The 24,811-nt window shown below is 40.3% G+C and overlaps 1 protein-coding gene across 2 annotated transcripts in view; it reads right to left on the reverse strand.

Annotated features, from left to right (window-relative positions):
* Window positions 1-436: 436 nt before the first annotated feature.
* The window catches only part of LOC134533656 (syntaxin-6), an 87,310-nt gene continuing 62,935 nt past the window's right edge, over window positions 437-24,811 (reverse strand). Inside the window, exons 5-7 of one of the 2 annotated variants that reach the window (XM_063371194.1) lie at window positions 10,512-10,744; window positions 6,685-6,779; window positions 437-3,341 (exon numbers count right to left, since the gene is read on the reverse strand). In XM_063371194.1, the coding sequence (XP_063227264.1) occupies window positions 3,265-3,341; window positions 6,685-6,779; window positions 10,512-10,744 (405 nt within the window). In that variant the 3' untranslated portion in view covers window positions 437-3,264. Of the gene's footprint in view, window positions 3,342-6,684; window positions 6,780-10,511; window positions 10,745-10,918; window positions 11,616-24,811 lie in introns of those variants that run through there. The other variant, XM_063371195.1, reaches the window with a different exon arrangement.

Here is a 24,811-nt window from a genome sequence, read left to right on the forward strand (position 1 = left end):
TAACTTTACCTAACAAAAAATATTTTTTTCCGCATATCGTCGCACCCCTACTTTTCAAACTTAATTTTGGCATAAAATGTGCAACGATTATGCGAGAAAAAACGGTATAACCGAGTTACTGATGATCCAGTGTTTATGAAAGTTTCCAGTACTTTATTTATCTTCAACCTGTTACATTATATACCATATTTCCATGTTAAGATGAAATTAACATGTTCACACCATTGTCATTTCTAAAACCTCTTTTAAAATGATCAACAACAATACAGGACTAAGAAGATTTTTCATTGATGGTTTTACTATATTAGACACAGGAAGCTTTATCTACTCTTTACATCTATAAATGTTAAAAATAATAAATAACCACCAATGTGAAGAAGCCTTCCATGGCTTTCTGGTTGTATCACAGACTGTTAAATAAATAAAAAGAAACAAGCTCAATTAACTTTTTATTAACTTGTAAGACAAGCCGCTGCAGAGGCACCTACTCAGTTCCTTCGGCTTTATAACATGTCATGTTTGTATATTGAATAGTATCTCTTTGATGATTTATTTTTAATATTCCAATGTATTATTATGAAAAAAATGTTAAAATAATGCCTTTAGACACACGCATACAAAAGAAAACACAATTACTGTCCGCTAGTGGTGAAAGTTGATGATTGGAACATATTACTTTTTTAAATGATTGCTCCTGATATAATTTAGTGTTACGGTCTTGCATAACTGGACAATTATTTAATTCTACAATGCAACAAAGTCTATAGACAAAGCCAAAGAACGGAAACAAGAACGCAGCGACTACGGAGGAGTGTCACACAGCTTGCCGCCGGCAGATACTCGAGACTGCGAGACTGCGAGACTGCGAGACTGCTCGGGGCAACGTGCCTGGCAGCTCCTGCTGATCAGAGACGGGGCTGAGGAGTCTCACAGTTACCCTCAAATCTATAAACACACCTGAACTTTTTAAGCTCGTACAAACTTACATGATATTTCACCACATAACACCACAACAAACAAACCCAAGCAATAAAAACATACAACCTTATACTGTTACATAACATTATTTTAAATCCACTTCCTACAAACCAAATCACAATATGATCACAAATATTTCATACAATTAATATATAAAGTCCACAAAACTATACACACTGTTATAGCTGCACAATAAGCTACCAGGTATGACAATAATTCACAATGAAGCAACAGTAAGAACTGAAATTGATAATACTGAAACCTGGTACATTATCTAGAGCCTACTTGGTCCACTAGTCGTAGCCACCGGCCCGGAGGTCCGAGTGCTGCTTGCAGCCAGATGTCACCGGGGAGCTGACGGGACAGTTGTTCGCACGGTGGACGGAGTTTCTGCAGCGCACAGACACGCCTGAACAGTGTATTCTGCTCCACAACGCAAGCGAGGCGACGCCTAGTCGTAACGAACACCCGACCGAGCGCTCGCGCCTCGCACTGCTACTACAAACTGAGAATACTTACACGAACACGGACAGCGAAACTCACGTAAGTCTCAATTCAATTTTAACATGTGTCATGTTGCGCAACTGATTGACTGCAAGCAACAGGAATCTAGTTCCATGGTTTTACAGTTGTCAAAACTCTATAAAAACCAATGAAATTAAATACACCTGACTCGGGCACCCGTTCAGGAACTCCTGGCCACGTCGGGGCTACGTCCACAGGGCGGCTCAGCCAGCACCGAGGTGACACTTCGACGGTCCGTCATCAAGCAAGTATCTACCAAGCACAACTGCATCTCTCACGACTTGAACAATGAAAGGAGACAATCTGCCAAGTCAGACGAACAAGCCTGCGATGGCACCAGCCGAATGATCTCGCACCCCGGTACAACACAGTTAGCTTGTCTACTAACTACAAACCCTTGGAAATGATGATTTTAAAATGGGACAGAATCATGTACAGATGATAAATAGAAGAATCTTATCACCAATTTTCAGGTTTTGTATCAGTAAAAAAAAAAAAAAAAAAAAAAAAAACTTAAAGCCATTATTCCATTTTTTTGTATTTACACACTATACAAACACAGTAACAACCGACCATAAATACATACAGAATGTCTCAGAACTCAACATCAAGCCAAGAACTGTTGATTAACAGTTCTGAATGAAACACCACAAAAGTGTCATAGTTTTCAAGTTCTTTAAAAAAGTTTTTAAAATCTCCACCATGCACCAAATTATTGGACACTATGACAACAAAATTTCACATTATACTACTTTAATTTTCCTACACAATCCTGAATAACTCTTATATTGATAACAACTCAAAATACAATCAAACATACTATACTTTTGAAGGAAAAAAATTATATCTTTGTAGAACTTATGCACCAAATGTTTTTAATCTGGTAACTTTGACTATTTATAATGTAAAAAAAAATTATAGGATGCTCACATGGCAAGTTATTTTAAAAGATCACTCAATCAAGAAAGATATCAAATGGTAAAACACTGACAAATATTAAAAAAAAAATAAAAATAGAATTTTTGGAAAAATACCAAATTGCACAATAATTTCCACACTGTGATAGATAAAACAATAAACACTATTCAAAGCTCCAATGAAATTTGTGTCACACAGACAACGAGGCCATTTGATGTGAGTTAAAATGAGAAAGATAGTGACATTCGAAATGTACCATGGATAATTGAAATTATTTTATTAAATTAATGAATATGTTCAGCTGTTTGCTATTAGTCTCAATGCACGCTCTACATCGCCTCAGAAAGGACAGTTTCACAAATTCTTTGATGCAACATGACTTCATTTTAAAGAGTGGTCAGTGCTGTACAATTATCAGCTGTACTGTTATAAACCTGATGTTGAGATCTTGGACACACTATATACGCATTGCTCATGTACATCATCAACTATATTGAGCAATAACTTTTACAAAGTATCATATAGTTAGTATACAGACTTATTATGGCCTTTTTTTTCACAATACAGATGTATATAGGCATGCAGCTAATTTCAAAAGCTACAAAATGTCTGAATTCCAGTAACTATGTTCACGTAAACTAAACTATTTTTTACTTAAGTTTTAAAAATCATATACACAAATATTACAGCACAATATAAATCCACTGTACATATGTATGTATGTTCTGCCTAATGAAACAGGTTGTTGGAATGATGAAACCGGGGGATGCACATGGCACTGACGACAGCGAAGACAGCGAAGGAAGGAAGGAAGGGACGTCCCAGCACGCGGGCGTCCACGCTTCAGGTGAAGATGAACAGGAATATCACAATGATCATGATGAGCGTCAGGACCGCGATGGCTATCCACTGCCGCCGGTCTGAAACGCAACCGTCAGAATCTGCCAAGTGCCGCTACAATGAACCACAAGCACAGACACATGAACAAACTTGTATGTGACATTCACGATGCAGTACACCTCAGGTCTCATCCCAGGCCATTATGGTACATGCCTTCCTAACCCACGCCATTAGCCTCCCACCCACAGACTCTTTAGTTGTGCCGCATGCATGTGTGCATGCTCATGGCATGTGTGTGCGCATGCTCATGGCATGTGTGTGTGCATGCTGCAACTGTGTTCGTGCATCCTGCATGTGTGTATGCACACTGCAAGTATTTGTGCATTCTGCATGTGTGCACATTCTGCATGTGTGTGTGCACACTGAAAGTATTTGTGCATTCTGCATGCATGTGATAGCTGCATGTGTGTGTCTGTGCATGCTGACTGTGTGTGCATTCTGCACATGAACATAGGCACAGCTCAGATACAGGGACCACAAGCCAACAAAGCAACAATACATTAATACATAGACATAAGTGAACAAAGGATATATACAGAACAAAAAACACACAAAAAAATAACACCAAGGTAAATGTAAAAATTAAATTTATTTTTCTATATATTACCCAGATTATCAAGTTTACTGAAATTAGAGATAGGTCTAAAGATAACATCGTTCTTTTTATGGTAGATACATAGAGTAGATGTTAATTTACTATTAAATTGTAGTACTCTAATACCCATACTATCAAGAATATACTTACAGTTTATATTTGAAATACATATAACAATTTTTAGTAAAGATTGCAAGGTATTCTCTGCAGTGAGATATAGAAGGTAAGTTATGTTTGTGGAATTTTTTAAGCCTAAGTATTTTATATGGGGGTGGCACTTTGAGCTATCCCCACTCCGGGGCCGTTGGTGCGGGCGGTGATCGCTGGAGCAGCCTTGAGCGGGCTCAACGTGGCGGCTGAACCCCGCCATGCTGCAGGGATAGGCGGGTCGCCTGCGCCTGACGCCACCCCGACTTGGGCAGAGGGCAGCACAGCGGGGTTCGAGCTTATTGTTGTGCACCGTGCCATGGGCCATCTTCGCATGAAAATATTGTTCTTTCATGCACGTATAATTATTGAAGTGAAACTTCTTTACTGAGGGATCAACCATTTGAGAGTTAGATACGTGGTGGGGGGAGAGTGCGTCAGCGGCTACACCACTCCAATGCAATGCGCTAGCGGTCGAATGGGAAGATGGAAAGTGGAAGGGGGGATAGGTAGGTCGAGGAGCATGCTGTATGCTAGTTGTACCGGCTGGAAGGGAAGACGGCAGGGAAGAGGTAGAAGTGATGTAGCAGTGACGCTTCTTGTGTTCGTCTACTCCTCAGTTTTCGTAACGGTTGACGATTGACGCTGCCATACTTATTGCATTTTATTTAAATAATCTACAGTTAATTTATTCCCGAGGAAAAGAGTAATTGGTTTGTGCAATTAAGTTTATAATTATCATTAATTTTTATGCGGATAGTTTGATCGAAAATGAAAATAATTTATCTCTATACCTAGAAAGCAAGACGTTTCACATCTGTCGTAAGTGGACTCCATGTCCACAATTTTGTTATGAGTGATAGTCCTGTCTGTTTGTAGTGCCTGCATGTATTGTGTCATTCATTCTGTACCTATGTTGTCCATATGCTCATGTATTCTTTTATCTGCTTTTTTTTTTATGTTGCACCACCTTAAACATTTCTTAACTGTTGATGGGCATGGTATAAGTTGATAAATAAATATATAAATAAATACTCTTAGTGTAAAAGTTTATATTTAAATTGAAATTTTTTTTGAATATATAGTGACTATTTTAGATGTGCTTTAAAGTAGTTTGCCTTGATTATTTTATAAGAATATTGTTTTATATTGTGAGTTTCTCAGTTGGGATTGTTTCTACAATACTGGACAATTTTTTCGATGAAAGAAAGAAATGAAGACTGGCGCGACACCCTGGCACCAAAAAAGATACATAATAATAATTTCCTTGTTAGTTTTATCGGGAAAATCCCACACTTAAGCACGTGTTTACGCAGCTAGGAAATCCTGTAGAGTTGAATGTTTGCTGAATGTTGTTTCAACAGACAATCAGGACTATATTTTAATATGGAAAAACAAAGCATGTGTTAAATATATAGAGACAGACTTAAGTACATTGTAGAATAAGCAGTGTGGTGCCACTATATTTCAATGTTTTAGGAAGAAGTTCCCGTCTTCCATATTTAGTAATGTTTTTTTGTGATTAGCTGGAGAGCACATTGTCAGTTGGAAAGGAATATAAGTTAAATATGTAAAAGATAAAAACAAGACATCAATTCTATCTTGAACAATGTTCTGACCGAGATTTCACGGATCTATCGGTTAAAAAAAAAAGTAAAATATGATAACAAATGGTCTTCTTTATTGCAGATATTTGCCTCCGAAAAATATTCCCTTTTTAAGTATTCAACATTTATGACGTTGGCATTCAACTAAAGTTAAATGTGCCAAGACACTGAGCTAAAATGACCACTGTTCGGCCTACTAAAAAAAAAGTAACCGTAGGCTTCATTTCCCTATAACGAACTGAAATGGAAATTTTTTATTATTACTGGCTTACGATGTACTTATGTGTATTACTGGCTTACGATGTACTTATGTGTATTACTGGCTGAAGATGTACTTATGTGTATTACTGGCTGAAGATGTACTTATGTGTATTACTGGCTGAAGATGTACTTATGTGTATTACTGGCTGAAGATGCACTTATGTGTATTACTGGCTGAAGATGCACTTATGTGTATTACTGGCTGAAGATGCACTTATGTGTATTACTGGCTGAAGATGCACTTATGTGTATTACTGGCTGAAGATGCACTTATGTGTATTACTGGCTGAAGATGTACTTATGTGTATTACTGGCTGAAGATGTACTTATGTGTATTACTGGCTGAAGATGCACTTATGTGTATTACTGGCTGAAGATGCACTTATGTGTATTACTGGCTGAAGATGTACTTATGTGTATTACTGGCTGAAGATGCACTTATGTGTATTACTGGCTGAAGATGCACTTATGTGTATTACTGGCTGAAGATGCACTTATGTGTATTACTGGCTGAAGATGTACTTATGTGTATTACTGGCTGAAGATTTACTTATGTGTATTACTGGCTGAAGATGTACTTATGTGTATTACTGGCTGAAGATGTACTTATGTGTACCCAGGCGAATGTACTGTCTATGTAAGTGGCAGCATTAAAATCTCTGATTTGGGAAGAAGAAAACACAGTAAGAAATACGGAGGCAGACGAGACCTGAGCAAGTCACAGCTACCTAGAACTAATGGCGCACTACCCACCATTGGACATGTGTAGCACCTTGGCGACCTTCTTCATGGTGGAGTCTATCTTGGAGTCTGTGTTTTCCAGCTCGTTGCCAAACTCATCCAGCATCCTGCAACACACGGCCAAGTCCATCAGTCTGGCGGATAACACATCAGCTCTCGTTCTGATAGTAACTCATTCTATTTCACAAAAATCTTTATAAATTTTAGCAAGTTACCAGTTTATAAGATCATTTTAATATCGTTACGATACGGTCAGGGGGCTGATGTGGCACGCTGGCCATGCTCATCTCTGGAGCAATCCCGCTGCGACCACATTACGCCTACGATTCCACTCTGGTAGTATAGCACCACATGCAGGAACCAGCGTTGGTTGACAACTTGAAAATATAAAAAGTCTATTATAAATTATATTATTATAAACAATTGGTACCATTACTCTGGCAGAGTAATGGTACCAACTGTTTATAATAGACTTTATATATTTTAAAGTTGTTGCCAACCATATTATTGAAGAGTTAAAACTGCATTATTATTTTAAGTAGAGTTGTCAGTAAAAATGTATTCACTTTAGAGTTTGTTTCAAACATAATATTCTAATAATTGTCGAGACACATCAGCTTTAACCATTAATATTTGCCCTTGGTTGTAAATATTTTTGTGATGGGAATTCTGCCACTTGATAGTCTTGTGAATATGGTTTGGTTTTAACAGTGTGCCTTGGAGTCTCACCCCGGAGTACTTGTCAGCAGCAGTGGGCTGACTCCAAGGCACACTGTTAAAACCACAAGACTATCAAGTGGCAGAATCCCCATCACAAAAATATTTATGACCACAGGCTGAGGTGGCGTGACGCTACTACGTCACGCAAATCACCGGAGCTCGTCGCAACCAGTGTCTGTAGGTACGTGCTCTTGCAGTAGTAGCAAGGCAATCACACCACGTAACATTAGGTGTCTTTGCCCTCACTAATTCAGTACACTATCAGGCCATGTGTGCACTTGCTAACACGTCACTTCTCAGACATCTGTAACTTCTGTACTTGACTCGTACAAGTAGACTAGCATTAAAATTAACTATATCTCCCAATCTCATTGAAGCAGTTAAATACAACAAAAAAAAGCCTAAAAAGTTAACATTTAAACAATGAAATAAATCATAAACAATACAAACATTTTCTCCATAGAGCTAATTTATAAATTTATAATAAACAATTTCTCATATTCGCACAAGTCCAAAAGAATCAATAAAAAAATAACAATATTACAGGAGCAGTATTGCATAATGGTTGCATTTTATTCAGTTTCATTAGAATCGGAAAAATAAAAACAATCTCTTTTTATCTGTTATTACTCCAGTACTTGCAATAGAGGAGTAAAAGTACTTGTCAGCCACTTTTTTAGACTTACCGGTATTTTTATCCCTGAGTTAAAAGTTGCCCAGTTGTTCTGCTTCTTAGATATCCAGTGCAGTAGCACTCCAAGACGGGTTTCAGCGTACACGAGCTCTTTGTGTTCCGTTATTACAGCTTTATCCAAGAACTGTGCACAGTGAATGAAGGGTGTATGCACTTTCCTATTTTTGTGACCCTGTGAGATCACCATCCTACAAAATAGGCTTACTACTGAATTAACAGAAGAGTGTGAGAATGAGTGTGGGACACTCTTCTTTTTCTCCTCTCCCTGTTACATTCCAGGCCGGCCCAGCTAAGCAACCCAGAATAGTAACAACACACTTCGCTCACTGGAAAGTATATGATGTTTTTATACAATGACTTTGAAGTTGTTTTTAAGTTTGTCTTGTTGCCAATATTGAGGTTAAATTATTCTCTTAAGAAAAAAGTTTGTATTTAGTTGTCTTTACAATAAAAGATTTTTTTAAAGCAGTCTTTTGTTTTATTATTACTTCTCTAGAAACAATAGTAGATCACAAAATTACACAACTGGTCCAGGCGATCTATCACATATTCACTGTAGCTTTTTGCTCAATTGCAAAAAAATTAATCTGTTAAGTAAGGTACGATATCCCGCGGATGTGTATGTCCCGGGAGGGTGATGACGGTCGCCCTGGGACAATGCCGACGCCTGGGGTTGTAATTTATATTTAAATTAAGTCCAAAAAATACAAACAAAAAAAGTTAAACTTCCGCCTGGTGTGAAATCCTCTCATAAAAACTCAATTTTTTTGTGAGCTGCTGACGACACTGTACTGCTATATTCACTCTTGAACCCAAATATAATTAATTCAACTTGGAAACATGTATAATAAAAAGCAGAAATTAACCACAATAATTACTTACATGTGTATGTATATATTTTATAAATTTGTATCAATTATAATTACAATGAAGTTAAAGCAATTTGTTGACAAATATCACACACTTCTTTACATTCTTTGTAATGTTGCAAAACCCTGCCCTCCTAATTAAATAATTTTTCTTTTAAACTATTTTCTTGAATGTAAATATTTCTTAAAAAGTCTTTCTAATGATATTTTACCGTTTGTTATATATTTTAGGGGTGATATTTTTCACTTGCTATGTTTTTAAGAAGGTATTTATTATTTTATTAGACATTTTCTATCATTAGTAATTTTTATGTAATTAATCACAAATGAGCCGTTGTACTAGATTTTTGCATGTTTAGGCCTACTTTTTCAGGTTTTTCTCAATAAGTTAAATTTTGTAAAGTAATTCGTATTATAATTATTATTCTTAATTTTTATTAACGGGTTGTAATATAATTATAAATCATGGGACTGTGTCTGGGCTGGTGTGATGGTAAGAAAGAGAGGCATGAGAGGCCTGTAAGTGTGAGTGAGAAAGGAACAGTGTTTCCCCGCCAACCGAGATAAAGACGGTAATTCCCCCCCTGCATGGGAACTGAGTGATAACTGCTCTCTCACGGTGTCGGAGAGAGAACGAGAATGGAAGTCCCCGATTTCGAGGTGAAATTGAAAAGAGACAGATCAGGGGAAGCCCAGAATTCTGTGTGTAAAAGGTTTTTTCATGTAGTGTAACTTGTTCTATGATTGGCTTGCAGCTATAAGCGTGAATGAAGAGTGCGTGTGATTGGTCGGTGAGGTCATGTGACGTCTACTCCCTGCATGGAGGAGAGTGTGGCAAGATTTCACCAGTCATCTGTCGAACACTGGACGAGTAGGTCGCGTTCGATGGCTTCTCGCTAAATTATAATGTAATTTACGAAGAGATAATTTCACGTTGGTGGCCGGAGCCAGGCCTATTATTAAATCAACCTAATTTTCTTTTTTTTCGTTTCGGATATAACTTAACTAGAAATTGCGGCCACCTTCGTAGGCGTTTTGGCTCGGGGCGAGATTCGTTTTCGCTGGGTGCGGCCCTGTTCCAGGTCGCACCATCTTCGTGTACTTGCAGTAAAACATTACTGAAGGACTTCATCTACGCTATTATTTATCGGTAATTTCTCATCATGCGAGCTACCAGCAGTTTTTCGACAGGCAGATGTATGTTAAATGAATGAGCAGCCTCTTTTTGAAGTGTTTGGAATCGTCGGTGCATTCTATTTGAAAAAAAATATAAAAAAACAACAAAAATTACAATCGGCGTTGAACTGTTTTATTTTGTATATAACGAACCGTTATATCTTAGATTAATAACCAGAAATATTCGGTAGCTTACCTGTACTTCTACTCCTTTCACACACACAAGTTTATCTACAAGTTGGTTGCAAAGGACAGGTATTTCTGGCAGCTTCCTTATTCACTTCTTCTGGGCAAGTTCCGCTGCCTTCGAAGCGACACTCCCCGACTAGCGAAGGGACGCTGCTTGCTGGAGCAAGACCACCGAGAGAGCCACGACTCACCCGGCCTGCTCGTCCAGCTCGCTGGTGATCTGGCGAGACACGGTCTTCAGCGTGCCCACGGAGTCGCTGATCAGGTCCAGCTGGTCGTCCTGGGCTCGCAGCATCCCGCCCTGCTGCTGCAGCGTGCTGTCCAGGAACTGCCTGTTGGGGCTGTCCAGCTCGTTCTCCAGCTTGGAGTACCTGGTGGTGCCGTGGCTGGAGGGAACCCTCGCCGGACTGTTCTCCAGCAGGGGCTGCAACACCACCACAGCTCCAGCTGCAACTGTGTCACTCTCCAGCGAGGAGTACCTGGTGGTGCCGTGGCTGGAGGGAACCCTCGCCGGACTGTTCTCCAGCAGGGGCTGCAACACCAGCACCAGCTCCAGCTGCAACTGTGTCACTCTCCAGCGAGGAGTACCTGGTGGTGCCGTGGCTGGAGGGAACTCTCGCCGGACTGTTCTCCAGCAGGGGCTGCAACACCAGCACCAGCTCCAGCTGCAACTGTATCACTCTCCAGCGAGGAGTACCTGGTGGTGCCGTGGCTGGAGGGAACTCTCGCCGGACTGTTCTCCAGCAGGGGCTGCAACACCAGCACCAGCTCCAGCTGCAACTGTGTCACTCTCCAGCTTGGAGTACCTGGTGGTGCCGTGGCTGGAGGGAACCCTCGCCGGACTGTTCTCCAGCAGGGGCTCTAACACCAGCACCAGCTCCAGCTGCAACTGTGTCACTCTCCAGCGAGGAGTACCTGGTGGTGCCGTGGCTGGAGGGAACCCTCGCCGGACTGTTCTCCAGCAGGGGCTGCAACACCAGCACCAGCTCCAGCTGCAACTGTGTCACTCTCCAGCTTGGAGTACCTGGTGGTGCCGTGGCTGGAGGGAACTCTCGCCGGACTGTTCTCCAGCAGGGGCTGCAACACCAGCACCAGCTCCAGCTGCAACTGTATCACTCTCCAGCGAGGAGTACCTGGTGGTGCCGTGGCTGGAGGGAACCCTCGCCGGACTGTTCTCCAGCAGGGGCTGCAACACCAGCACCAGCTCCAGCTGCAACTGTGTCACTCTCCAGCGAGGAGTACCTGGTGGTGCCGTGGCTGGAGGGAACCCTCGCCGGACTGTTCTCCAGCAGGGGCTGCAACACCAGCACCAGCTCCAGCTGCAACTGTGTCACTCTCCAGCGAGGAGTACCTGGTGGTGCCGTGGCTGGAGGGAACCCTCGCCGGACTGTTCTCCAGCAGGGGCTCTAACACCAGCACCAGCTCCAGCTGCAACTGTGTCACTCTCCAGCGAGGAGTACCCGGTCTGGACACATGTAAGAGGTCCTCCATGTAGTGCTCCTTCCCTAGGGAATAGCTATTTTTATCTATTTTGTTGCGCACAATGTTGTGCAGTTAAAGAAATGAATATATTTTTGTCACTACAGTTAAATAAAAAAAAGCATTACATAATATAATTTTAACATGTAAATATATGGAAAAAAAATAGCCTCAGAGAGAAGCAATCACATTTTAGTTACTTCAAAAACACTTCATGTTTTTGCATCCCGGCCTCACCAAAAATTGTGTAAGGTATGCATGGCGATTGCAGGCTCAAACATTAAATAAACGCAGTCTCACTTGCTATTTAGACATGTACATATAGCTGAGCTGACTCACGTGATGTGCGAGACGCGTGAGAGGGAGTCCGCGTGCTTGCAGTCGCCGGCCTGAGCCAGTTGCTGACAAGGGGAAGAAGCAGCTACCCAATCACGTGTGACCCTTCAAAGTGTGTGATCTTGTTATCGATCAAAGGGCACTCTAACACATATAAATTTTGAAATCACTTGGCTCAGCAGAAAAAATAACCATTATTGAAAAAAAAAAGTGACAAGGGTTCTATTAAAATAAACAATGTACAATCTGGAAGATACGGCTGCCTTCAATTTATTACTAGTAAAAAAATTTAAAAAATGGAAAAAATATGTGCTTATTCAACATAATCAACATATTTTAAAAATTGAAATTATTAAAAAAAAAAGAGCAAGTAGGTAACTAATAGAGTAATATTTTTAATGTAGGTATACGCTGAACATGAGCTGACACGAGGAATAAGAAAAGCATGAAACAGCAAGATGGCGTGTATGCAGCCAAGTGAAGGGACTACACGGGAGGAGGCAGAAACCTGACCGGCACCAGCTGGCATGTCTGCACTCGTCCGAGATGTGGAATAAAGCACAAAGGAGGGAATCAAACGAAAATTAAAAATATACTTCTAACTTGAAGAAACACATGCTACTCCAGCACAACAGGCACTGAAGAGCGTGAGAAAATGTAAACATTACCAAATTAAGTATTAGTGCTATGTAGTGTACAAACAGACAAAGTGTGTTAGAAAATGTAAAATGAAGCGGATGCTTCGTGATGTCATGCGCGCACTAACCATCCTACTCCCACTCCTCACCCCTCCCCTCCGGAGCGATGGCGCCTCCGTAGGGCACACAACCCACTGCTAGCATGATTCCAACCTCTTTAACTGCTTGCTCCAGAATGAGGTCGTTGCTTGTGAATCAGTGGTTTAGTAGTTCCGCGGTGCACACGTCCGAGATGCAGGCAAGACACGGAGTAAGTACGGTGAATGCTTTCTGCTGGTACCCTTAACTTTTAGCCTTGAAGTTAAATGGGTGAAATTATATTTTCTCAGCTTGCTACTCCAAAATTATTGTCAGGATTAAACTTTGTGGTTTCATTTTCATGTTAGTTTCACCGTACCTATATTGCATCATTTCTCACTCCTTCGTGTTACGCCCATTCAAACGGGTTGTTGATTCAGGCTTTGGTTAACTTATGTTTTTTTTTCACTGTAGTGAAATTTTCAGATCCTAATGTATTTGCTAGACATGTGTGTCAATTTTTTGAGCTGAAGTCTTTTAATCCCTTGCATTAGGCAGCTCGTAAAAATTGACGTTCCGTTTGACCCGCATGGCGGTCATATCTCGAACTGTTTGTACGCACTTGCACTGCACCGTAACTTAATATTTAAATGAAACCCTGGAACTATGAATATTTGAGGTTCGAATTTAATCTCATGATTACCCTTGCACGAAAATTCTTTCTGCAACTCTCAGCTTTGAGGCCGCGGGACACTGTTTTATTTAGGAGTTCGAAGTTGTTACGTTTTTACATAACATAATTTTTCAGAATTTAAGTATTGTGTAAGGTAATGTAATATTTTCTTGTGTAAAATTAAATTTTTTTTACGTCATTAACGTTATTAATACCTTGTCATGTTCTTTTTTTGCTGTCTAAGCAATATTAAGTCAGTAAATCATTTATTGTTTTCTTTAAAAAATTGTCTGCATTGAAGTTGTATTTTGAAAAGAATAACAACTTTGAAAGAATACAATAAAATGAATATGGAGCTTGGTTGTTCCCACTCTGCAGCTCTGCTCACCGATATCAGAGTCGGCCTCGTCTGGCTGTCGTCGACGCACGAGTCTCGTGTCTCGTGTCTCCAGGCCTGGGCAGACCTCCAAGTTGACTGTGTTAGATTATTTACATTCAAGGTATTTGTTTTTATCTGTAGCGTATACTTTGGGTATTTAGATTAGTCAGTTGTCTGGTTTTTTTTTTTTTAAAAATTAAGTAAGTAAGTGTAAGAACTTTCATGGTTTAGCCATTTTAATTATTATTCGGATGTCACATAACCAACTCTTTCAGAAGAATAGTAGAAATAAAGAATCAAAATCAATATTAACATAACCAAACTGTTGTTTGCTTCTATATTTTTACTGTTTTAACAAACTTCATAATTTACTTTGACTTGGTATATTTCCATAACTCTTTTATCATTGAAAGAACATTCAACATGAGAATGCCATACTTGGACATTTAATTTATCAATGAATATACATATATACACACACACGTCAACCGGGCTTTCGCCCAATAAGCCTGGTTGGACTTAACTCCCTTCCTTGACTTTCACCCGTTCCTTCCCGGCATGGAATTACAGAAGTGTGTAGTCGTGTGTTTTCAAACAGCGCGCCACGAACTACCAGAAGACAGCGTTTAAAGCTCAGTGTGTAGCGTCGGGATCGCCACATCATTCGAACTACGCGCGTCAGTGCGGGCGTTGGCACGTCGCCCCCTCCTTCCTTCCCCCTCCTAGTGTGTGCTTGCTTGCTCCTTGCCTCCCCTCCTCCGGTTGGCACATGCGCGCTGCGCCGCACCTATGCTATAAAAACGGCTGCAAATGTATAATTCGGTCTTGTCTTGTCTTGTCTTGTCTTGTCTTGTCTTGTCTTGTCTGGTCTGGTCTCGTCTTGTCTTAGTCTCTTTCGGTAGCTCGAGTAGCTACATTGTCTTTGTAATCCAGCATGTAGTCAGTGAGGCTTAAATTTGTACGACGTACGAGAGCGACCTCGGGGGAAAGAAAATGTAAGTTTGGTTTGATTGGAGTGAGGCGGTGGGTGGCCCTTGCCTTAATGTAAGCTTTTGTAAATTCTTGTCTGTTTTGTTTAAATTCCCTTTCGGCCGCCACCTAGAAAATTATGTTTGGATTTAATTGAATATTTTAACTTCACTTTGTTTGTAACTGTTCTCCCCTGAGACGTCGGCGTACGTAAAACGTAACATTATTGAATTGTTTTAGAATGTAACTTACGCATGTAACGCGCATTCTGTAGTAGGTTTTGCCTACATCCCTACATATCGACTTTGTTGTAATTTTGCTGTTTTCAATGCGTCTACCTTGTGACGCCCCCTTTTGATTGTCCGTAATGGGACCGCGCAATGTTTCGCCGGCGTAACTTGTAAAACATAAATAGAAACCTGTTCTCTATTTTTTGTGGCCTTGACAATGGCTCGTTCACTTGAAATTTTGCTGTGTGTATTATCAATTTAATTGATTCTGGATATTTTTGTTGACCTAATTTGTTGTTGTTGCTTCATTAATCAAGTTTTTTTTGGCCTAATTAAATAACGTAATTCATAAACGTAAATGTTGTTGTGCAATCAAATACCATTCCTCAATCCTTGCCATTCTATGGCCTCCCTCCCCGCCTCTATGCCTATAGGCATTTCAACTGCGCAACTCTGCTAGGGATTGAGAAGGTTAACCGTGTATTTGTTCTTTTTTTGCATGTACCATGGGGACTCCGGCAACCGGGTGGATATACCGTTTGAGGAGAGATGTCCTAACCGAGGAAGCTGTTCCATTCAAAGAGGACGCAACTGTGGCTACCCTTCGTGGGTTGCTCGTTCAGCACGTGCGAGGCGCCTGGGAATCGTCAGAAGAGGTACCGTCTCGGCAAGTCCCCACCCCCGCTAATCCTGCTGTGTCTAATTCTAGATTTAATGAAAAGGTTTTCTTTGCTAATTTAAAACTTCTCCCTCGTCTTGACTGTTGTGAACAGCGTGCGGTTCTGGATTTTTTGATTGCGGCTGCACGCTTAGCTGGGTTAAAACTAGTCTGTGAGGCGGAGCTTTTGAAAGCTCTGTTAAGCCTCTGTGGTGCGGCGTTTTTGCCACTGCTCACTGACACCATAAGCCAGAATTTAACTTTCGCGCAGTTCAAGACGTCTGTGTTACAGTTCGCCTGTCCGCAACGTGTCTTGGAAACGTGTAAACGGGAGCTAGTATTCAGGTTTCAGAAGCCTGATGAGCCCTTATTACAGTTCATTAATTCCGTTGCGGCCTATGCTGAGGTACTGGAGTTGAACCTCCCTGAGGCTGAATTAACACAAACTATAGTAGACAACGTGTCACCGCTCGTGTTACAGTATAGCGTATAGCGCAATGCTAAGCCCTCCTTCCAGTCTGAGTGCTCTCCGCAAGTGGAGCTCAGACGTGGAGAATAGATTGTTGACTGTTAAAAAATATCAGGAGGAATTTCATTCCACGCCTACACCAGGTAGTTTTGCTTCGAATTCTAAAATAAAATCTCCTAATTTTCAGCCAGCTTCGCATGTCAGTTCCGAACCCGCTCGCGCTGTGCGCGCAACGCAACACGTTGAGTGCGCGGCTAGTGGTTGTGATCCTTCTGCCGCGGCGAGTCAGGCCGCCGGCATACGCCTAGAGTCGGCAAATGCGTCTGGCCCATTCTCTAATCGTCCCAGGTGTGCCAACTGCTGTACCTTCGGCCACGCGGTGTCTGAGTGCACGCAGCCCGCCGTGAGCCGCGAACAGCGAAAATGTTACCGTTGTAAACGCACTGGGCTTTACAGAAATCAATGTCCGGGAAACGGGCCCTGACCGGGCGTGCGAGTGGTCGCCACGGTCGTCGCTTGAGGAAAGCCGCTCATCATTTGTACAATAATTTTGTACACGTTCGTCTGTTTGGCGAAATTGTTCCGGCCTTAATTGATTCTGGTGCTACCCGTTCTTTAAATAGGTCTGAATTGTTCGATGCACGTTGCATCGAATCTCCGCATTTGCTAAGCCGTGTAACTACCGGCTCTGACGTAACAATTTGTGTCACCAATGGCGTGATTGTTACGTCAGACGTTGAAGTTGAACTTCACTTAAAAATCGCGGGTTTCTCGTAGAATTCGCGATTTAATGTTGTTCCGGGGTTATGTCACCCACTCATTCTAGGATTAGAATTTCTGGGGAAAACTCGATGTTTGTTAGACGTCGCTAATCAGGAACTAGTATTCGGCTTTCGTCCTTCAAAGAAAATTAAACTCATTCATCAGGACTCCACTCCTATCGTCATGCAGTGCGTCAACAATTCTGGCGTCATCAATAGGGACACGGTTATAGCTGACGTCATGAATATGTATTCTGACGTAATTACCAGCCGGATAGGCAGATGTGATGTCATGCCCTATAAATTATATCTTAAGGACACGACTCCCGTCAGGGCAAAGGGACATAAAATTTCTCCTCCCAAATTGCAAAAATTGAAAAATATCATCGATCGTCTCTTAGATGCAGGAGTTATTGCTCCCTCTGTTTCCGATTTTAGTTCACCGTCCTTTTTAGTTCCTAAGAAGGAGGCTGGTGAATTTAGGCTGGTTCACAACTATAAGGAACTTAATGATAAGATTAAAGAGGACGGCTATGAGTTGCCAACCGTAGAGAGCGCCCTCCAACATCTAGGGAATGCCGCCATATTTTCTTTTATTGATTTAAATGCTAGCTTCCACCAGTATCTCTTGCATCCGGACTGTCGCAAATATACTGCATTTTCTAGAGTTGTTCCGATACCGATACTTAGTATCGGTATCGGCTAATACTTCACTTTTTTTAATGTACTTGTATCGGGCATGGTATCGGCCCGATACATTAGTATCGGGTTACAAAATATACAAACTGCCTTTTAAGCATTATCAATACAATATCAGCAATATTTTTCAAAGAAATAAAACTGCAGCTATGTTTGCTCATTCAAGTTTCGACATGTCGCATCTGCACGGAGACCACTGTGGTAAAATCGTGTCTCGGGGTGGTAAGGATAAAAGTAGTTTCACGACATAAAATCTTACCAAGCATTTGAAACAGGATGGGAAGGAAGCGGGGAGACAGTCAGTTACAAATAAATTAAAAAGGCTGTTCAAGATTGCTACATAATAGCTTACAATATATCCAATTTTAAATTAATAAAAAAAGATGTGCTCATGCGCATTAAGGTATTTCACATTTTCTCAACAATAAAATAAATAAAATAATGTAGCTTAGGCAGACACTCAAGCTGTAAGAATTCCAGTCCTTGCATTTCTACGTGTTTCCCCCCAATCAGCTGAACAAGTTAATCTCCCTTGCTATGCGTCAGGTGCCGGAAATGTTGTGAGGAAGGAAGGGTGAGTATAGTTCATTTGCGGTAAAATAAATAATTTTACGACCCTGCTAAATTTTTCCATTCAAGACATTTCAAAGATTCTGTGATTTCCCAGCATAAATACTGCTGTGTGACTAAAAAACAAAGTGTATCATAGTGACTTATACAGAATTTACTGACGGTAAATGGCTGTCGCGTGTGCCTTAAAAATATTAAATTTTACCGGGAATGGACTATACAGTCTGGCTTTTGTCACACGCAGTGTGGAAACTTGGGAGGAGGGCAAGTGGGTGTTGACGTGTTGACGTCTCATGAAGGGGGGAAATGTAGGAACGTGAGTTGGCGTGGGAGGGAGGGAGAGAGACAGGAGGGTTGAGCCTTGAAGAATGTCAGCAGGGGGGGGGGGAGAGGTAAGCCATATGACGTCATGCCGCCGCCGCTGCCGCCAGCCTGACCGGACGAGCTTAGCGCGCACCACTACATCGAAGAAGCAATCGCCGCCACATTTTTACTTTTAGCACAAATACCGAGGCTGTAATAAGTAGCATAGTGCTTGTTTTGGTAATTCTTTATGATTTGGTACTGTTTGAAAGGAAAAGAAATCATTATTAAAGTTTTTTACATTATTTTTGACAGACTCGATTTTAAGGGGCCCCCCAATGTTTTGAGATAAAAATTTTGAGAAAAAATATATTCGAGTAAATACGGTATTTCAATTATTACATTGTTATTTTTAATAGTGTAGTAAAAATAAAATTATTTTTTTAAATTTTCATTGATTTTTATTTTTTTTACATTACTGCACAACAGTATTGGCATGTAAAAATAAAATATAAAATAATAAAAAAAAACACTGGTATCGGGGTATCCGAATGGTATCGACAATGGTATCAGGGTATCGGTATCGGTATCGGAAAATATGGTATCGGAACAACTCTAGCATTTTCTAGCCCTTGGGGGCAATTTCAATTCAATCGAGTGCCTATGGTGTGTCTTTTGGTAGCCAGGCGATGAGCCGAGTGCTAGATCACATTTTAGGTGACTTGAAATATAAATCAGTCTTTAATTACATTGACAATATTATCGTCTACAGTGCTAATCTGGAGCAGCACAAACAAAATTTATCAGGTGTTTGACGCCTCAGAGCCGCTAATTTAATGGTAAATCCCGATAAAATTCACTTGGGAAAAGATTACGTGAAATTTTTTGGTTACATCATTTCTAAAGGTAAATTGATCATGGATCTCGATGAAGTTTCCCCTATTGTAAATTTCCCTCCTCCTAGGAACGTCCGAGGAGTTCAAAGATTTCTTGGCATGACGGGATATTATGCTCGCTTCATTCCCGATTACACTGCGGTCTGTAGTCCGCTTAATAAGCTGCTCTACTATACTGCTGCTAAACTTCTTCGGTGTGTTCTTACTGCTGGTGCCAGTACCATTAATAGTACTCGTTGATTTATATATAGACCCTTTTGTTGTGTGTGTGTTGTCGGGACGATATACACTGGCTGTCACTATTTTTCAAAATATATATATAGACATATATATATGTGTCAATGGTACTGTTATGCTCTTGTACTCTGACCATTAGAAACATGCAAAAAAATGTTATTTATCATAAAACCCACACTCTTGGACACAGGCAGCTAGGTAACATGTATCAACACATAGGGATAGAATTCAGGTTTTTATTAATAATAAAAATTGCTATTCATCAGGGACAACTAACCTAGGTGTAGAGATAAAAATCAATATTAATATAATTAGATAAAAATCACAGAAAAACAATCCTAACGATACTGAACATGACTCGTGGATATGCGCTTATGTAAATTAAACATCAGGAAAATACGTAGCACACATGAATCGTTCACAAAAGTTCGTTAGTGTAAGTTCAGAAAATAAATCAAATGATGTTTTTACGGACGCATTCTTACATAACAGAAAATGTTTGAAATCATAGCACAATTAATAATTAGTATGATTACTATTTATGTTTATATTTGGGTTCGTATTTGCCTTGGCTTAACTCAGTTTATATGGTAGAGACACGAAACTTGTACTCCCATTTCACCTCTGGGTATCACAAAATAAAATAATAATTTAAATCTTGGAAATAACAATTCATGACGTAGTTCAGGATAATTGACACCTTTTACGTGAAAACTAATCAGTTTGTAGTCAAATCGAAGTGATTCACGAAGAAATTACATACAGCAGGGTATGTCTATGGGCGATACAAAATGCAAGATCTTTACTTACAGATTTTCACTCCTAATAACATATCCGTCAGAATATGCCCTTATAAACTTACATATTATTTATTTATACGTCGTTTAAGCTCATCCTGAGTGTCGGATGGCATAATCTAGCTAGCTATATTTCAAATTTAAAATAGGCCTCGCGCCTTTGCGTCGGCATCAGACGCCTTCATACAACCAAACTTTTTAATTAAGACGTTCTAGACGCCTCACATCTAAAACACGGCCTCTCATTGGCCGAAACCAAAATCGGTTAGCGTAATTTACAATATAAATACCGTAAATAACACTCATTAATACAATTGAAAACACAAAAATGCGGTAAATTTAAAACGAAAATTTCCAACAATGAAAATTTCTTTAAGTAATACCCCGAATAAAATCATCGTTTATTCGTTAAGTTCATTAGTCCTTAGAGGGGTATACTCAATTGGCTGTCCATATAAGTCCATTTCAGGTCATAGAGCATAGCTCTCGTAGATATACATAATTAATAAAAAATATATTTAAATAACTTTTGCGGGCGAACAATATACAAATTAAATAATAAAATTTCATAATAATAATAACAGTCAATATAATAAGTTTTTATAAATAATAATATCATTAAAATAAGTCATAACTTTCTGTGCATTATGAAAATAGTAACAGCACAGAATTGCCGCCCTTGTCAATCATATTGAACTGCAATCGTTGACCTGTTCAAAACAGTATAATGTGATTGGCAGTTTACCGTCTCTCTCGCACTATGTACAACGAATAGCCATGTCGCCTAGCGGCGCGCGCACCACACATAAAAAAAAACTTGGAGCGACCGAGCTCCTTCTTCTCCTCCTTTTTATTTATTTTTTTTTCTATCGTCCTTTCGACCGTTACACCAGACAATTCGCGCAATTTTAATCACTTTGCATCGTGTCGTCGCCGCTAGCAGACCTGCGCTCGAATGGTCCACGGGTTTTCCCGCGCAAAATCTTCTCTGCTGGACCTGCTACAGCTCTCCGACGACGTCTACTCCCTTGAGCCGCTCCTGTTGAGAGGGACGTGGGGGGACATACTTACTGTAAGTAGCAATCTCATATGGCTGTAGCGGGTGTATGTACATGTGAGTCAACAATGTGACGTTCTCCAGGACACGTCACGGCAGTGGATCAACGTCCACCCGCGGTGCAAACGACATCGACGGCGGCGGCCGAGGAGGCATCGGGACAGCGCCCGACCTCAAAGCGGCCAACACCAACACCTGCTCCACACCTCACGTCGGCGGGATTGGCGTGTGGCGGCTCGCAGTACCGGACACCACGGCTCCTGGCTCCGCGGCGAACTGCGGCTGCAGCTGCCGCCCTACCCCACGAACACGTGAGAGGCGGCGTCGGGACGTCTGCGGTGCTGCTCGTGTCGGCGGAACCGCCACTTCTCACAAGGACGCACTCGTCGGGTCCCATCACTGATAGGTACACAGCCGTTGCGAACCGTATTGTGTACATTTTAACTAACAAGTATCCCGGTCATTAAACAGTCTTAAAACTCTTCACTCATGTGTGAATCGTGCACTTGTAACGCACGAATGTCGGCAGGCTAAGACATCTTCTGTGCTTAACGTAGCCTATCCACAAGCCAGTTCAGTATAAACTAACTATTAAAACAAATAGTAACTAATGGGATCAAATAACATCAGATATTAAATAATAATATAGTAACTTAGGCTGACCATTCAATAACTTTCAAAGTGAAATTGTTACATCTTAACAATAGGTATCATTAGCTAGATAACATTCAAGCATAACTTTAACTAAACTGATTTTCATGTTAATGAAAGGGTTTGTGTACATCATTGTTAGGCATCCTTATGCATTCAGGTTGTACCTGTTTTATTCTATGTACAATTTCATTATGCATCTCGTGCATTTCCATAAGCATCATCTCACAATCTTTCATAACTTCATAATATCAACAATTGATAAAATTAATAATTCTCACTAACATCTCATATCATATACATAAAATCATATTTACAATATCACTTCAAGGAACATTTCATATATTACATAATTAAAAGCATTTGTTTATGTTAGCAAACAAATCAACAATAGTTTTGATTTCGTTTAAGTACACGCATCATGTGTAACTTGTGCTTGGAAAGGGAACGCATAGTGTTTCCTTCTCTTTTATCTCTTTTTTATCGCAGCTTACCGCTCGGCGAAGGCGGCCTTTCTTTTTCTTTTATTTTACTCGAGTGTCTGGTGAACTTTTATTTCTACCACTTCTCGCAAGGTAGTTTTTTTTTTTTCTGTAATCAGCTGGGTTCTCATATAACGCAAACAGCTGTTTGGAAAGTGTATAGCAGTTTCCCTCTCATATCAACCATTAGTTTCGTTTTCAGGCATCCGATGCGGACTTCGCAGGATCCTGACTGTATATTCATATCATTCAGAAATTTCTCTGATAGGAATTGTTTCTTATTAAAATAACTTGAGATTCATGATCTCGATGCAAAGGATAATTCTATCCTGACAAAGCTAAGTGAAACAAAAAAAATGCTTTCATGATAGCTTGCAAAACAAATTTTTCTTTTTTTCTTTTCTGGCTGGCTCAATTTTGCAGTAACTTAGTACTTGTTTATAATACAGCCTGCTGACATTTACTGCAACAGTGTACTAAGTCCGCGACATAGTTGTTAGACATTGAGTTTTTCAGGTCTTCGTTTGACATCATATTCGCCTACTCGACGATTACAAACATAAACAAACAAAATCTCAAGTGCCACGTTGAATGAAATTAAAGTCTTTTGTATAGGTTTTTTTTTTGTTCACAATAAATAACACAAAGTCGTTCGTATATATCTTGTTATCATTTCATAAATATCATTATTTAAAATAACCAAATCAAGTTAATTTAAAGAAATAGCTTTCTAATACTGAGTGGATTTGTATGCGAAAGGAATGCATACTTTTCTACTCTGCATTCAGGGCAGAATGCAACCCTATGAGATCATTTGCAAAGCCCTACTTCAATCATAGAATTTGAGTAAAACAAAAGTATTAAATTTGAAAAAAAAATATTATTTTTTTTTTCATCTTCTTCTCCAGCAGTGTTTAATAACAAAAAAATAAATAAATCTCGGCGATTCTTAATAAATTCAGTGGTGTGTTGTGCTTCGGAAAAATTGGAGTAACCACATCAGTAATTCAAGGTAACCTTATTATTATTATGCTAGTAGTTGCAAAGTGTTCATGTGCTTCTTAGATGCTTTGTAGAACAGTGCTCACCCATGTTTACACAGCTAGGCCATACTTCTCTCACACAAGTTAGTCGACAACACACAAGCTTGACATTTCTTTTTGCTAGTTAGTATGATAGTACTTACAGATAGGCGCATCTCATTACATAGATTCAGGTATTACTGTTAGTGAACTTATACTCACACGAAGAATAACGCAGACCAACTGACAAACAATATTATACACATAATACACTATTAAATTCGAAGATTCATTACATCTGTGTGGGTGGCATTTCACTTCACCTCACTACAGGCAATAATAAGCGGGAATTGCACTTCCGCATCGACGCGACGATAATGTACCAAGCGGGTATCACACTTCCGCTACACATTAGGTACCGGTCAGTGGTTGCAATACGCCTCACATGGCGTATCAAATTACACAGTAACCATTTAATACCTTTCACATTCATACTGGTCAGGTCCTGGCTCTGACCTAGACATTCCGATTGCGCTCAGCTGTTATAGTACCTATACTCGTACTATATAGGTGTTTCACTAGCTTGTGTCGAACTTGTTCACTGGGACACAGGTTTCTTGTAGGCTCTCAACTGCGAAATATTATACCGGCCTACTGGTCGGCCTGTAGATGGGTCTTCCAGAGCATAACAGTTCTCTTGAACTATGTCAGTTATGACATATGGTCCGTCGAAAAGCAAAAATAATTTCCTGGTGACATTCTCCCATGCCTTGCTGACAGGAGATGTTTTCTTGAGCACAAGGTCGCCGATATTAAATTTAGACAATTTGGATGCTGGTTTCCTTCTTCTTCGTATATCAGCTTCTGCTGTGAGCTTCATTCTTACGAATGCTTCCACTTCTTCTCCTGTGGGTAGTCTTGTCCTTTCGGGCTCCTTGTCACAATGGGGTATAAATTCAGGGTTGATCGTACAGAGATCCTTAATAGTTTAACGTGCCAGTGTTGGCACGTCCACCTGGAGCTGGTGATCTGGCTCCTTCTTGACGATTCCACTGTCGGTTCCCTGCTGCTTCAGACACAGCAGCTTTGAATTCTGCTGCCAACTGA

The sequence above is a fragment of the Bacillus rossius genome, chromosome 7 (genome assembly GCF_032445375.1).
Source record: "Bacillus rossius redtenbacheri isolate Brsri chromosome 7, Brsri_v3, whole genome shotgun sequence".
NCBI classification, from domain to species: domain Eukaryota; kingdom Metazoa; phylum Arthropoda; class Insecta; order Phasmatodea; family Bacillidae; genus Bacillus; species Bacillus rossius.